At 44.7% G+C, this 16754-nt stretch overlaps 1 protein-coding gene across 3 annotated transcripts in view; it reads right to left on the reverse strand.

The window, feature by feature from the left end:
• Nucleotides 1-792: 792 nt before the first annotated feature.
• Nucleotides 793-16754, reverse strand: part of HDHD2 (haloacid dehalogenase like hydrolase domain containing 2) — a 216232-nt gene continuing 200270 nt past the window's right edge. For all 3 annotated transcript variants that reach the window (XM_085629453.1, XM_085629444.1, XM_085629462.1), the window contains exons 6-7: nucleotides 2974-3037; nucleotides 793-1324 (exon numbers count right to left, since the gene is read on the reverse strand). In XM_085629453.1, coding sequence (XP_085485579.1) covers nucleotides 1221-1324; nucleotides 2974-3037 — 168 coding nt within the window. In that variant the 3' untranslated portion in view covers nucleotides 793-1220. The remainder of the gene's footprint in view (nucleotides 1325-2973; nucleotides 3038-16754) is intronic.

The raw sequence follows: 16754 nt of genomic DNA on the forward strand, positions 1-16754 counted from the left end.
CCCCCAAACTCCCCCTTTATTCTTTTTTTGGGGCAGGGGGTGTTGCCCTAAACCCCCCTTTTATATTGCATTTTTACTCTTTTGGAGGCTAACCCCTCCAATCATACTTTTTTTGGATAACCCTCCCCCAAGCCCAACTCTTTCCCTTTCTCCACCCCTTAAACCTAAAATCACTCTTTACCTCTACCCACTCTTTAGCCCCAAAATCACCTTTACCCCGTTTACCTCTACCGATCCCTTATTCATAAATGCACTCTTAACCTCCTTTATCTCTATTAACCTCTAAAACCTAAAATCATCCAGACCCTCCGACACCTCTACCAACTAAACCCTAAAATTACCCATATCTCCTTAACTTCTACCCATCTCTTACCTCTAAAAAAAGTACCTGTGTAGTAAAGGCATGTTGAGTAAAGGCACATGCGGAGTAAAGGCACATGCAGAGTAAAAACTGAAGAGTAAAGGCCATGTGGACTAAGAACTACAGAGTAAAGGTTACATGCTCAAGCTAGTCTTATGTAATCAGTACTGTTATATATGTATTACCACAACTTTCATAATATAGATGTGAATAGTTGGATTTTGCACAAAACAATAGAAACCAATAAGACCACTGCAACCATTAAAGTTCCTTGTCTGATGCTAGAGGTGGTATTCTGAAGGACCCACTGGGGGATAGAAGGATACGCGAGGCGTCCAGTTGTGGTAGGAGCTTTTGAAGCACTGTGCCTGCACAGAGTCTGTATACTGGGATGCAAGTCCTCTGTCTCAAAGCCTTGACAATTCACTAGGCACATATTGTTATATTTATTTGGTTGGTAAGAAGATTTTTTAAAGTTCTCTATCAATCATGCTTTGAGTGAAGTTTGTATTGTAAAATTGCAATAAATAACATTATCAAACTTAAAGAAAACACATTAACCTGATCTCCATAATGAAGCACACCATCAGCCTAAGACTTCAGCTGATAATATATTCGGTATACAATTATTATCTTTCTATGTCCCATTTCTCCAATATGACCAGAGTTATCACATGCAGAACACTAACCATAAATACATACCCAGTCACAGCATTTACGGATTATGGAGACAGAAAAGGATTTTAGAAAAATGTTCCTTTCTAGAATGTATTGATCTATTTGTGCGGATGTGGTATCCACACAGGTGGCACATTTCTAATACAAGTCCAGGTTCTACATGTAGAAATATTTGTTCTCCTTATTGCAGCTGTTCTAGTATATGGTCCACAGCCTTTGGGAAACTGTCACATATTAAATAGGGGGCGGGATCAATTTTATCTTCATCACCCTCTCGATATTTCCCTGCAACAAAAGCGAGGAAAATAAATAAATATGGATTCAAATACATGACTTCTGTACAAAAAAAATGCGAACCAAAAGAGAATTATGGAGATTCACAGAGTGAAAAAAACACAAAATCTACTTTGAATCTTTAAGACACATGGCATCTCAGAAGGTATAAACAGAGGGTAGTACTTCTTTCTTCAGTATTACATTTCTATATTTTTATGCTGTATATGTAAGCCTTGAAAGGGTTACCTTTTGAAATTTGAAGATCTCAGCTCAATTAATGTAGTGAAAGAATGGATCAATGAATATGTCTGAGACAGCTATGCGGGGGACATTTTTGAAAAAGTTGAGAGTTCATTTGTAAGATTCTCTCACAGCAATCCTATGCTTTTCTCTGCGGTATAATGGTTTACCAAATTAAAACATTTTGATTTGATAACTTTAACAATGATTAAAGATGTAATTAATGCTTTAAAATAAGGTACTTAATAACCACTGAGCACGGATGCCACAGAGAACATAGTCCAAACCACTTGGTGCACCACAAAATTCAAAATAACTGTTTAGGTCATATATTAACATATATTCAGAGTTATGACAATTTCCAAAGTGTTTGAATAATGAATTGTCATTTTGGTTTGTTTTTTATAGGCTCAAATCGAAAATAGATCGTAAAGCCCAATATATTGGCATACTTGCAAGAAAACAGATCTCAGAACATATATCAGACAGCCTTTATATGCAATACATTTCCTGTTCAGGTACTTGCTTCCGCCGCACACGTACATCCAACGGGTCACTGGCTTGAGTACCGACCAGGAGGATTTGTTCATTGATTTGGTACAGCTCTCCTGTCTTACCTTTCAAACTCTCAACCCCTGAATGCTGGCACATTCATCAGATAAAGATGAATATTATTCACTCTAGTGGGCAGTCCATCTCCTCAAACTGACTCAGACTCCAATCTGTGATGGACTATGGGAGCTATGAAAAGTCATTCCCAGACTGCCGAAAGGTACTGTGATGCTTTACTAATGGCATGTTGTATGGTATACTCATAATACTAAGAGTAAGAGTATTCTGGCTGCTGTACAGCGGTACTAGTCTTAGAAGATAGTAGCGCTAAGTGTTGGACTCAGCTTACTTTTAGCATGATTACCTTTACTGCTGCCATCTCCATTTAAGCATGATCTGATATCAGCTTTATGTGCATAGGAATGTCTGGTTTGCTTTGAAAAACTAGGACTGCTTTTGTGCAGTGACTTTTAACTTTAACATTTTGTTCACGCTTCTTACTGGACGGCAGTTCAATGGGTAAGTGCATCTACACTTCACCAAACAAACCCTCTTTCTAGGCCTCTGTCCAGTATTTTCTCTAAAAACTATCATAATTCATAAATGCCAATACTGGCCCAGAATACAGGTTCCCAATGTACTACACACGAAATAACTGTTCGGCTAAATTAAATGTTCTTATATATTTAAAAATAGAATGTATAAACCGTAGAAGCTGGCCCTACATGAATTCTAAAATGCCTTTACGTTTTTCTATCTAATCCATGCTGTACCATGTACTTTGACAATCATTAGTTCTTGTATCAATTTTATAATTCCAATTTCTGAAGCAATATGCAAATATTTTATGTCAACAAGAATCATACCTGTTTTCACTAGAATACCAAGCATTCCACAATTCTGTGCCCCACCAACATCATCCCTGCAATCCTAGGGAAGAGAAGGAAGATCAGACATTCCATTAATTTCACAAGAGGGGAGATCTTTGTCGCACGGAAATATTCAGAGTGCACAGAAGCAGGTTGCTATTTCTTAAAGCTCTAAAGTGGTTTTTTCTGAGTGACCTCAGCATACAGATGTAGGAAAGGTGGCTTAGGTAGCATGCTACATCTAATCTCATGACCATAGATTCTGTATCAACAATAGATGGATGGGTCTATGTAGGTAACATAGAATTTCCTTGGTGAATCTTCTCTTTTTTCTAAATAGGGGAGAAAAAAGGATTGTTAAGAAAATCCTATTACTAATAGTGATGTTTTAGGTAACTAATAAAATACACTTTGGGGTACTGTATGTAGGCAGTGGAGTGAGGGATAGGTAGGGGTGAACATTTGTACTGGGCAAGAAGTGAGACCCAAAAAGCACGCTTTCTGCCAAATTTGGTTCAGTTTAGCAGTTTTTGCAGTTTTACAGTTCATTTCCTAATGGAAAATTGCGTCCTGGTCCCCACCCCCTTTTTTTCCCCTCAGCCCCCACTAGATGGATCATCCTGAAACTTTTCAGGTAGAAGCGGAGATGGATAAGACTTGCTTTGTAAAGTTTCATCATACTATAACTACCATGCGGCAACTGCCACTGCTGGGTAATAAAGTAAACTTTGTTGTTAAATAATGCTTCTTACAAATCTGAATTCTGAAACTAATAATAGATCTTTGTAACATAAACAAAGAATTTGTATTCTTAATGCATTTGTGTCAGCAAGACTTGATTATTGTAATGTTTTGTAACTTTCACTCCCTGGAAAAACTATGCAGAAACTAAAACTGACACAGAATGCTACTGCCAGAATGGAATTAAAGCACAAGTTACTACTTGTGTAATGATATATCTGTAAGAGATATTAGTTAGTGATAGATTCCTTACCTTAGAATAATCCCCAGGTGTCAGACTGGATCCGGAAAGTTTTTTCGTTAGCAGTACCCCAGCGCGTCAGTAGGTGGCGTCGTGCGGCTCCGCGTCCGTCGTAGGCGTCGTATGTGCCGATGACAACACGGAGACTACTTAGGCGCCACCCATGCGAGCTGACATCAGCTCTGTACACGACTTTCGGCGCCAGGAACGCAGAGCCATGCAAGAAACTGACCACTGGTGCCATGAAACTAGGGCCCTGAAAGGGGATGACCTGAACCCTAGAAATCTGTTCGCAGAACGGGGAGGATGGGTGGGGCGGTAAGGAATGTATCACTAACTAATGTCTCTTACAGATATATCGTTACACAAGTAGTAACTTGTGCCACTTAAAGAGACACGTTTGTGATCGATTCCTTACCTTAGAATAGATACCCCAGCAAAACCAACCCCGTTGGAGGGTCTGCGAACAAAGATCACACACAAGAGTACAGAACGGCCAAAGAAGCCGTCTCTCCGGACTTGACTGTCAAGGCAGTAATGCGCGGTGAACGTGTGCAGCGAGGCCCACGTAGCTGCCTGACAAATGTCCTGCAAGGGAAAGCCGCTTCCCAAGGCAGTAGTGGCTGCCGTCGCCCTGGTAGAATGGGCACGCAGCCCCACCGGAGGCTCCTTCTTAGCCAAGGATTAACACGCTTTGATGCACAGAACGACCCACGGAGAGATGGTTTGTTTGTGCACGGCCCGACCTTTTTTGGCGCCCACGTAGCCAACAAAGAGCTGGTCATCCACCTGGAACTGTTGTGTGCGAGATAGAACGAGAGCACACGTTTTGGGTCCAAACAGTGGAGCCTCTCTTCCTCTTTAGAAGGATGTGGAAAGAAGGTAGGCAAAGTGATGGTCTGCCCGCTGTGGAAGGCCGTGACAACTTTTGGCAAGAAAGAAAGACGGGTCCGTGAAACCACCTTGTCCGGATGAACAGAAAGGAAAGGAGGTTTGGAAGAAAGAGCCTGGAGCTCACTCACTCTTCTGGCAGAGGTGATAGCTACCAGGAAAGCCGTCTTGAGAGTGAGAAGACGCAAAGAACAAGTATGAAGGGGCTCGAAGGGAGCGCACATCAGATATATCAAGACAAGGTTAAAGTCCTATTGAGGCATTATGAACGGCACAGGAGGAAACGTGTGCATAATGGCTTTTAGGAAACGGTTAACAATCGGGGACTTAAAAAGAGAAGGCTGATCTGGAAGCCGTAAAAAGGCAGAGATGGCCGAAGGATAACCCTTGATAGTGCCCAGAGCAGAGCCCTGCTGGGCCAAAGAAAGAAGGAACAGAAGTACTTCGGAAAGAGGGGCAGAAAGGGGATCCACAGCCTTAGCTGTGCACCACGCCAAAAACTTGGTCCACCGGCAGGCGTACACCGTCTTAGTGGCTGCCAGAATGACATCACAGAATTAGGGAGGATGATCGAAAGCCGTCAACTGTCGCCGCTCAATCTCCACGCATGGAGGTGGAGGCTTGACAGGTTCGGGTGGAGGACCGTCGCCTGCTGCTGCAACAGAAGATCCACCCGAAGAGGCAGATGGATCGGGGATCGATTGCCATGCTGAGTAGCTCGGGATACCAGTATATTCGTGCCCAATCCGGTGCCACAAGGATGACTTGGGCCCGGTCACGCCGAATCTTCTTCAGCACTCTGGGCAGGAGTGGTATAGGCGGAAAGGCGTACAACAGACCGCAACTCCACTTGTGACGAAAAGCGTCGCCGAGCGAGTGCCGTCCTTGAAAATTCCAATGTGCAGAACTGATGACATTGCGCGTTCTCTTCGGTGGCGAATAGATCTAACCAAGACTCTTCCCACTGCAGAAAGAGACCTTGCGCCATGTCCGAGTACAGACACCATTCATGATCCATCAAGCAACTGCAGCTGAGTTCGTCCGCCCTGGCATTCAGTGAACCTGCCAGGTGTTGAACCACCAAGGTAATGCCCGGATGTTCCAGCCATGTCCAGAGGCGCAGAGCCTCCTAACAAAGGGTCCATGACCCCACCCCACCCTGTTTGTTGCAATACCACATGACGGTGGTGTTGTCCGTGAACACCTGCACCACACTTCCCCGGACAGAGGGAAGGAATGCCTTCAGTGCAAGTCGGATCACCCGCAGCTCCAAAAGGTTGATATGGAGCCGGGACTCCGCCGGAGACCAGAGTCCTCTGATCACCGCCTCCCCCAAGTGGCCTCCCCATCCCAGGAGGGATGCATCCATCACCACTGTGTGCTCCGGTTGGGGAAGGGAGAGAGATCTGCCATCGACTCAATCGCAATTCGTGAACCACCACTGCAATTGTCATGCAGTGCCCTCCGAGATCTGGACATGATCTGACAGGTTGCCTTGATGCTGCGCCCACTGGAACTTTAGGTCCCACTGCAGAGCCAGCATATGCCATCTGGCATGGCGCGCCAGCAGGATGCAGGAGGCCATCAGGCCCAGAAGCCGGGGGGTCATCCTGACTGAAACCCGGGATACAGGCTGAAAGATCGGAATCATAGCCTGAATATCCCAGACTCGCTGCTCGGGAGGATAAACCCAAAACCGCGTCGAATCCAGAACCGCTCCTATGAAGGGGAACTTCTGAGAGAGACTCAGGTGCGACTTTGGCACATTGATGGAGAACCCCAGCAAATGCAGGAGGTCGGCCGTAGTCTGAAGGTGGAAGACGACTGCCTGGGGTGAGCCCGCCTTCAACAACCAGTCGTCAAGGTAGGGGAAGACCGACACCCCTAACCTGCGCAGATGAGCTGCGACCACCGCCATCACCTTCGTGAACACCCGATGATTGCTGGTAAGGCCGAAGGGGAGCACGGCAAATTGAAAATGCTCGTGGCCTACCGTGAACCGCAGGTAACGCCGGTGGGCCAGCAGGACGGGGATGTGAAAATATGCGTCCTGCAAGTCCAACGCTACCATCCAGTCTCCAGGGTTGAGGGCAGCCAAGACCTGAGCCAGAGTCAGCATTTTGAACTTCTCCTTCCGGAGGAAGCGGTTGACGATCCGGAGGTCCAAGATGGGAAGCAGACCAAAGTGGGCATTAGAAGTTTGAAGAATGCGTGTTTGTGGAATGGGGTCCCAGCGGAGCTCTTTGAGGTGCAAGATAGTAAGTGCAGGATTGGAGGTTGAGGGTGAGCCTGACCACAGAGTTTTGTATGGTCTGAAGTCTTCTAGTCAGTTAAGCACTGATTCCAGCATAGAGAGCTGTTGAACCCGGCCCTCTCTGCAGGGTCACCCCCCAAACGTTTTGCCTTCACCCCTCCTATTTCTGAACCTGTTTTTGTTGGCTTTCAGAATTCTTTGCGCTATACCACTCACTTCTAACCAGTGCTAAAGTATGTGTGCTTTCTCCTTTAAACATGGCAAAATTGCTTTATACCCAATCAGCACATTTAATTAACTTATAAGTCTCTAATCAAGTGGGGCTACATGTACCCAGGGCCTGCAAATTAAATATTGGGCCTGAAGTACTAATTGTGCCATCCACTTAAGTAGCCCTTTAAACATGTCTCAGGTCTGCCATTGCAGCCTCTTTTTGTGCAGTTTTACACTGCCATTTCGACCTGCCAAAATAAAACCTTAGCTAGGCCTAAACCTTTTTTTTTTTCTTTTTTAATACATGAGTCACCTCTATGGGAGCCTTTAAAAGCGCATAGGGCAGAGTGGCCATTCAAAAGTTGGACATGTACTTTTAAGTTTTATACATCTTGGTTGTGAAAACTCTCAAACTGGTTCTTCACTATTGCAAAGCCTACCTGTCCCATAGGATAACATTGAATTACCATACTATATTTAATAAGTGATGACTTGTGGCTGGGAGCAGGTAGGAATTTCATGTTTGCAGTCTAAAGAATTTTAATTTAAAATCCTCTTTAATGGTAAAAGTCGGAATTAAAGTCAAGTCAAGAATAACTTTATTCGGTTTAAATAAACCATAAAAGTTTAACATACATACAAAATGGATAAAATTTACATTTAGAATTAGTACAATAAAATGTCACTTGACTCAAATACTCCACAGTTTATAAAAGAAATTTAAAATTCAAGTTTCTAAAAGGAAACACCAATTTAATTTACATTTCATACAGTTTCCTTATTAAAAGTGGTATACTGATAAAATGTAATACTGCAGTGCAAATAGCTTCATTGGACAAGGGGCATAGGCGATTAAAACCCTCCTGGTAATTGCATGGGTGAGTTTGTCTTAAGATTTAATAAGGAACCGTGCTCTTGGTTCCTTGTATAGTGTACAGAATAGGGTAAAGTGCAAGGTGCTTTGTTGTGCGGAGTCATTGCAAGGGCAAGGAGTAAGGTTATTGCACAATCCACCCTGTTTGGGAAAGGCCACTAAAAAGTGCAATGTGCAAAGCCGAAGTCTAGTCAGAAGAAATCTGAACTGCGCATTTGTGGTAAAAGACAAGTAAAATTGTTGATGTAAAAGGGGCCGATCTATATGAGGTTGCAGCCCTGCTTGCCGCCGGCGATTATCAAGCTTACCACAATATGCATCTTTTATAATCGGTTTCATATTTGTATCTATAGTGGCAGGATAATCATAATAGTGCCCTAGGCCTATTTAGTTAAATTTTCCTTTCACATAGCGGAGCCATGGGATAGCCTCGGCATTATCCAGCGTCATACAATCCTTAATAATTTCCATTGTGAGCTTTAAGTCTTCCGACAGCCAGACATTGGCCCAGAGGATCAGTGGGGCAATATTAATCCGGTCAGCAATAAAATCCACCCCTACCTCAGAGTGACAGCATGCTGTGGGGGCGCTTTTTGGGATCATCAACAATCTTTTTAAAAACGTATTTTCAAGCGTTTTTAGTTGTGTGCTTATATAGTATCCCCATACTCCCGCCCCGTATTTGGCAATAGACAAGCATTTTGATTTACATAAGGTAATCAATTCCGCTACTGGCCTGTGGCCCAACTTACATGCGAAGCGAAAGAGACCTTCCACAGCACGGCTAGTGTTCTGCACCCTAGATGTTCCCAGTTCAATTTATTATTAAAAACATTCCCCAGGTAAGTAAAATTGGAGACCTTGTCGATTATCTTGCCCTTTCAAATAAATATTCTAGATTTAGTGTGACTAGGACCACAGACCATGATGTAGGATTTGGTAAAATTAACTTTTAGGTCCAAAGCTAACATAAAATCAGTAAAAGCATTCAGGGACTTCTGTAAGCTATTAGCAGTTAAAGCCATTAAAACTGTGTCGTCCACATATGACAACAACGGAATCGGTTTGCCCCTGTCTGACTCCTGATCTATTAGGGCTGTTTCTAGGTCGTTTGTGTACAAGAGGAAGAGAAAGGGGGCCAGTATGCACCGATGAAGAACTCCCTCCATAGAAACAATGGGCCCAGTCCTCTCTTCCCCAGGGCCGAATCGTATGGCTACCGTAGTGGACGCATGCGACCTACGCAAAAGGGTGATGAGAGGTTACTCAAAACCCATTTCCCCCATCATGGACAACAGTTTGCCCCTGTTGACCGTGTCAAAACCACTGGATAAGTCCATGAAGGCAAGGTGGATTGACCCCATCGTTGCCTTCATATACTTGCCCATGATCAAGGCCAAGTTGAGGCACTGTTCATTTGTCGCATTACCTCTTCTAAAACCATACTGGGTTTGGGACATAAGCCCTTTGGAATCTGCCCAGGCCTCAAGGCGCGCTAAGATGATCCTCCCCAGCACGTTAACCGTAGCGTCAATTAAGGAAATGGGCCTATAACAGGCCAGGTCTTTCTTATTTCCCTTTTTGTACGCAGGTACCACTATGGCCTCTTTCCATGATGTTGGGATAGGGCCAATTATTGCTGCTCTAAAGACATTTGTCAGGAGGGGTGCCCAGAGTTGGATATTGCTTTTAAATAAGTCAAGAGGTACCCCATCCGGCCCTGGGGCTTTTAGGTGAATCCCTTTCTTGAGGGCATCCTCGACCTCGCTCACTGAAAGGGAGAAGCTCAAATGGTGTGCAGTCGTTGGATTTAATGAGGCGTCTTGACTTATTTCCTGGCTAGTGATACCATTTGGTTTGAATATATTTGTGTAGTGCGATTCCCACACTTTCCCTGGTATTAATGAGACCATTCCCCTTGATTCTTTTGAAAATAATGGGCGGTTTATTACCTCCCAAAAGCTCTTAGAATCTTTGAGGGAGCTTGCTCGCTCTAGATCCTCCCAGGCCAACTTTCTCAGGTCTTGCTTCATCTGGGCGACTATGCTCTTGTAAGCCTGCCTTGTGCTCTTGATTAAGGCTTTATCTCAAGGGCTTGTATGTAGTGCCTTCTTTAGGTCTTTTTGGGACCTTGTACACTCAGTGTTGAACCATTTAGTCCCCTTAGTTTCCCTTATTACTAATGGATTCGTCAGGTTTCTTGATACGTCCCTGCAAAGCTCCTGAGATCCCTGTATAACCATTTTCGGGGGGGGGGGGGGGGGGGGGGGAATCATGATCGAGGCATTTCAAGATGGAGCTTGAGTTTGCTTTTACAGTGCTCTCCTCAAATTGGGGGGGGGGGGGGTTTATCTTGTTCCATTTCATTCTCACCCCTTGGTTTGAATTATACTGGAGGAGGCGCCCATCACCTTCCTCCTCCTGGGCAGATACATGTAGGGAGGCAGTGAGGGAGTTGTGATCGCTGGCATCGTTTGGCTCCACCTCAAAACTGTCTACCAGGAAGGCAGCTTTTCTGGATATTAACATAAAGTCAATAACACTTTCCCTGCCTCTGCCCATATAGGTGGGATATTGGATGTCTGTGTTACTGACCAATATGTTAACAAAAAGAAAATCATTCACAATGATAATATCATTTAAGGCATCTCCCAGTGGAGTATGTATAAAATGCATCAGTGGTTGACCCTCAGTGTCCGTTAACCCACATACTTTGTCTGAGCTATGTCGACATAAAGTGCAATTGAAATCCCCCACCCAATAGATACACAGGGGCTGCCACATCCCTGTGATGTTGTCAATTTCCTCCTTAAGATTTACAATAATGTCACATCTATTTGGATCAAAAAATTGTAGTACCAGTTAATTAAAAGAGTCTTGACCTGAAACAAATTAAAAATCAAAATCAGTTGATACCATGGTGAATTAATAACAGACTTTAATTTGATAGACCCATATTTGAGAGAGATCAAGGTCACCAGTCCTCCTTTCGCTCTCCCTGCAGGTGAGGCGATTGCATGAACACTGAGGGAGCAGTAGCCATCTAATTCAATATTCTCCCTGGACCATGTTTCCTGGGTGCAGATAATGTCAAAAGCATTTGCATACTTTAACCACATTTCGCCCTCAAATTCAGAACGGATAACTGCGATGTTCCATGAGAGAATTCTAAAAGGTCAGGTTTTGTGCGGCCTTATACTTGGGCCCTTCCTGTTACTAACAATCGCGAAGTCCAAACCGGACCCCCCCCCTTCCTGAATTAGATGAAGACGAGGGGCAGGGTGGATCATCCCCAGTCACCAGCTCCTTGTTGCTAATAAAAGTGTTGGGTGGTTTATGTATGTGGTGATCCAAGTAGTTTGTCCCCAGCCTGTTCCCTTTTGTACTGTCCACTGAATGATGGGCTTCCCTGGTTAACCCTCCTGTCATTAACAACTTGCTTGAGCTATATGGGTCCAAGGGTAGTCAATCGATTTCTGTTAAACCAGACAATGCTACAAAGCGGTTAGGATAAAGCCATGTGGGGGGTTGAGGAAGGGGGTTTATACTCTCAAAACACGGGTGAGACATAATGCCCCCTTGGTGGGGAGGATAAAAGAAGCCTAGTGGGCGGGCCTGTATCTGCTCCAAAGGGGAGTCTCTAAGATGACATAAGGCGAGGTCCGCCCACCTCCTATCATTAAAATTCAGGACCACACCTTCTCTATCTTTTTGTGTTTTCCCTAGCCAGCACACCCGCCTTGCAATTATAATGTGTTTGCGCCAGTTTACCTGGGGCTGTATTCTACTGTAGCACCAATAGGCAGATTTATTAATGAGGCTCTGACAGCTTTCGCAGTGACCTGGTGGAGGATGTGGGACCCCTGTCAGGATCAGCGTGTAGGAGGTACACTCCGGCGGGAGGTTTAGTATGATATCATCCTGCTGAGTTTGCTCGATGCCCATCTTGGGCCTTTTCTTGTTCCCTTGGCTCCCCCTATGATACCTTTCAGTGCTTGGGGGTTAGATTCCCTTTGTTCACTGTTGGCCGTCCTACCTTGACCACTTGCCTGAGTTAGCGGCACTATTTGAGGATCTGTGCAGTTAACCCTATCCCGGTGAGGAACCGATATATTGGCCTCTACACTTGCAGCTATGGGTCTGTCTATTTCTGACTTCCCGCTCTCGGGAACACTAAGGGTAGCATTTTCTCCCCTCTCTACCAGGCCTTTACCCAGAGAACACCTTTCCTTAAGCCCACTTTGCTTTGCCAGGCACCCTGGTGGCGACAGTAATTGGCCGAGCTGCTCCTCTATGCAGGCCAGTCGGGATAAGATAGGCTCCAGTGAATCTGACACTATTTTCCCAAATCGGGCTGACACCATGTCCACATCAGACAGAGTTTTTGTCTTTACATGCCCACCTCCCCCTCGGGGTCCCACAGAGACAGGGGGGTTTTGCTTTGTCCTCTTTACTCTGGGCAGTTGACCCAAAGTCCGCTGTTCAGTCCCTGTTGGATCGATGCGCTTCCTTTTTGCCCCGGCCGCGTTTTGTTCCCCTGTAATTGTTGGTATTACAGTGTCCATGCCTTTAGGCTCTCCACCCAGGGGACCCTGGCTCAGGATAATGATGGTGGGTGAAAGTGCAATTGTGGGTTCTTCGTGCCGAGTGGGGGAGTTACAGATGTTATTCGCTTGGGGTTCTCTACAGTTATTAGAGGGATAGACTGGGCAGAGTGTGTGTTCATGTCTGCAGCTAGAGGTGATGGGGCCAGCGAGAGCCTGCGTTCTGCCGATTCAATTTCTTTGTTAGAGCCCCCACGGCCTTCTGTAGGAAGCCGTCTAATGTGGTCTCTGTGCATTTTGGTGCAGGCATAGGTTTCTTTCTCCCCATCTAAATGAAGCATGTGACTTCTCAATGTGCAAAGTACAAAGTTCAGCAGTGAGGATAAGGGTTATTTCCCTGACCTTCCAACCCCACTCCTTACTTTTGCATCTCCGTTGATAGATCCAAGAGATGTGGCCCAGGCCAGCCTCTTCCGGCCGCAGACGGGCGTAGATGGGCCCGCGCTTGGCCCGAGCACGTGCGTCCCGCGCTGCGGGAGCCCACACCCATATTTAAAGCGCCTCCAGGCGCGGAATGAAGTCGGGCATGACAGTGGCCACGGGGGAGGCTGGGACATATAAAAATGAGACCCACTCTTTAGTACACTCATGGTCCTCTGGATACTACAGAATGCTGCCAGAAGGACTACCCTGCTTCTTGAGGCCTGACCTGCTTGCCGAGAAGGAAGACAGTACCTGCTGCCATCATCAGAGATTGAGTGACTCCAAAAGTCAGCTAACTGGAGACTCCTGTTCTGAGCTATTGGGACACAACAAGCTGCAGGAGCTCCTCTGCAACTGCCCAGCTGGCCTGCTGCAACTGGATCTACCAGGACCTGCAGGAGCCCTGCTAGCCTCTTCCTGATCCCCAAGAGTTACCTTCCAGGTCCTCGACCCTTGGTGTGGCATCACTTGAGCTCTTATTTGAAGAAAGGGAGAAATCTTGATGTTTTGGGCTCTTTGTGACCACGAACAACCCCATTCACACTATGATCTTGCTGTCCACGCTGCCCACCACAGCAAAGCTCCGGTGAATCTGACTTTTTGCGCCACCTAGACCAACAGCGACGACCAGCAATGAAAGATTGGCACTGCATGCTACAGCATCAACAGCCCGCTGTGACCACCAACGCGAGTCTCTAGCAACAACGGTTCCCCATGTCCACCAGGATCTTTGCACTACAGCAATAAACTTCCAGGACACCCGGCCTGCTCTTCATGCTACAGTGACAACCATCCAGGATGCTCTCCCTGCCCCTCAAGGCCGCCTCCACTGCAAACTGAACTCTTTGCGTTAGACTTCAGAAGGTCACTTTTTCAGCAGGACTAACCTGATCCCTGTATGTGGCCCGCGCTCCATCACAGTTGGCCCGAAGTTGTGACTGTCACCCGGTCTCGCTGGACCAGACAGCTGTAAGTTGTGATTTGTGCTTTTAAGGTGCTATACTTACATTAAATCTCTGGAATTGCATATCTCCGGTTCTACTGATTGGATATTTGGCATTTTGGGGTCAAATGATTTACTAAATTGTACTTCATTTTTCTAAATTGGTGAGGGATTTTTCTTGTGTTGTGTTTTCACTTTATTACTGTTTGAGTGCTGTATAAATACTTTACACATTGCCTCTAAATTAAGCCCGACTGCTCTTGTGCCAAGCTAACAGATGGTCAAGCACAGTTACATTTAGTGACTTTTTGTGGTTAATCTTGACAAGCATTGTGGCTGCTTATTGAACAGGGTTTCACCCCCCTCAATCTCAACCAACAACACAATTCCTCACATGTCTGTTGCTGTAGTTCAGCATGCTGGTGATGAGGGCTTGTGTTGCATTTTTACGAGTGTTGGTGGTGAGCCATTTGAATATTTTCTTCAGCATCCTGAGTGTGTGGAAGCCGGTGACTGCATTCACTTGATCAGTCATGGTGAGGTGGCTATTGATTACTATTCCAAGGTTTTTTGTGTGGGTTGCAGGCAAAGAAGTGGATCAGAATTGCATGCCTGAATGTTTAAGGGCCATATGTATGAAGGCAATTTTGCGTTCGAAAATGCCGAAATTCGCAGAATTTCAGCATTTGCGATCGCAAAACAGCAGTGTCATATGTATGACACAAACCACCCCTCGCAAAATAAGGAATTGCAAATTTTGCGATTCCCTATTTTGCGATTAAATTTAAGGAATCGCAAATTGCGATTCCTTAAATGCAATGGAAAAAGCACAGAAAAAGCGCAATCTGGACCTAAGGAATCGCAAATTACCACCAACTTCAAGTTGGTGGTAATTTGCGAATTCTTTGAAAAATGCACTTTTATGCATTTTCAAAGTGCCATGTGACTCACATATATGCCCTTAGTGCATGTATGTGCGCCACATCTGCACCCATGCTCATTTCAGATTGAGAATGTCTTCCCATTCATCCCTATGGGCCTCTAGGAATGAATGGGGAGGTATTCCTTAATTGCGAATCGCAATTTGCGATTCGCAATTAAGGAATATGTAGGACTTGCAAAATTTATTGCAAATCCTACATACATAGGGTTTTGCAATTCTCAAATAGCGATTTGCAAAAAAAACGCTATTTGAGAATCGCAAATGGGCATTTTTATACATATGGCCCCAAGTCTTTATGCTTTGTAAACAAGTCTCTTCATGACTCCTGGACTTAACCTTCAACAGAAAGATTTGTTCACCTAGACAGTTATTTGATATCTGAAGGACTGTCCTGACTTAATATTCCTAATCCAGAAGTGTTAAACTGAGAGGCAGAGCATTTTCTTCTGCAGTTGTGGAATGCTGGATTAACCTACCCCCTGACATACAGAAAGAAATTAATCTCAAGTTTAGCAAGCTTTGAACAAGGTGGCTTTTTCTTGCTCTTTAGTAGATTGTTTTCCACTTAGTAGTATCTTTTCTTGTCATCATTACAACCTCCCAATGATAATAATTCAGCGTGAAGGTGCTCTCAGTTGGACGGTCATTAAGAAAATAAATAAATAAGAGGCAGTAGGGTTAGTGTGGGAAAGAGAGTCAGTGACTTCCTCCTCACTGGAGGAGAGATCAACCTCTGAAACTGAAGGAAGAGGAGGGCTTACTCATGAAGGGATTAGGTGAGAGCAGAGAGACAGCTACTGCCAAATGATCGGCACAAGGGAGATCAGAGGTGAGACAGACGTGTCAGGTTTGGAGAAGAGAATATGAGAGTGTTGCCCATGTTATGGGTAGTTCCCATAACACGTTGGCACAAGTTTCAATTTTGGCAAGATTCAGGTAACTGTGTGGTCACATAGTCAGAAGGGGCTGCAATAGGAAGATTAAAACCGTTGAATAATTTTAAAAAAATTAGACGGAAAAAGGCAAATTTGGGATATTTCAAGACTTCTTTAAATATATAGTTCACTGGGCGCTCACAGAAAGTGTGTGACCAAGTTGAAAGCAGCCAGGTTTTAGTCTTTTCTACGGCTCATCTTCAGATAGCGGTGGCACGCCCAGATGACAATAGATTTAGCAATTTTGTAGACAATGAATAGGATTATCAAGGTCTTTATTGAGTTTTAAGACCATCTGTGTGTCGTCCGCATACAGGAAGCATGTCTATCCGAATGACTCAATAAGATGTGTCAAAGAAAGAACACAGTATCGCTGATTATGGTGACAAAATACAGCTCGGGGAACATCACACACAAGCTGATTTTGGGGAGGTTGTGAAAATAAAATTAGACAGCACTACCTGTTAAAGTCCATGACTCAAAAATCTTTCAGCCAGGTTAGGGTCACAACTAACACAACAAAACAATCATGTACAATGTAGATATAATTTCATTAACCATATGCTAATGCCACCAAGAATAAGAAAGCACTTCGGAGCCACACTAATGAAGAAGATGCTGTACAAATGTGCTCTCCCTAATGTAATGTATAAAATAACATCGCTCATTTAACAAGTGTTTTTATCACATTGGTGTGTTGTCTTGCGGCCACTGCA

The sequence above is a fragment of the Triturus cristatus genome, chromosome 2_1 (assembly GCF_964204655.1).
Source record: "Triturus cristatus chromosome 2_1, aTriCri1.1, whole genome shotgun sequence".
Lineage (NCBI taxonomy): Eukaryota > Metazoa > Chordata > Amphibia > Caudata > Salamandridae > Triturus > Triturus cristatus.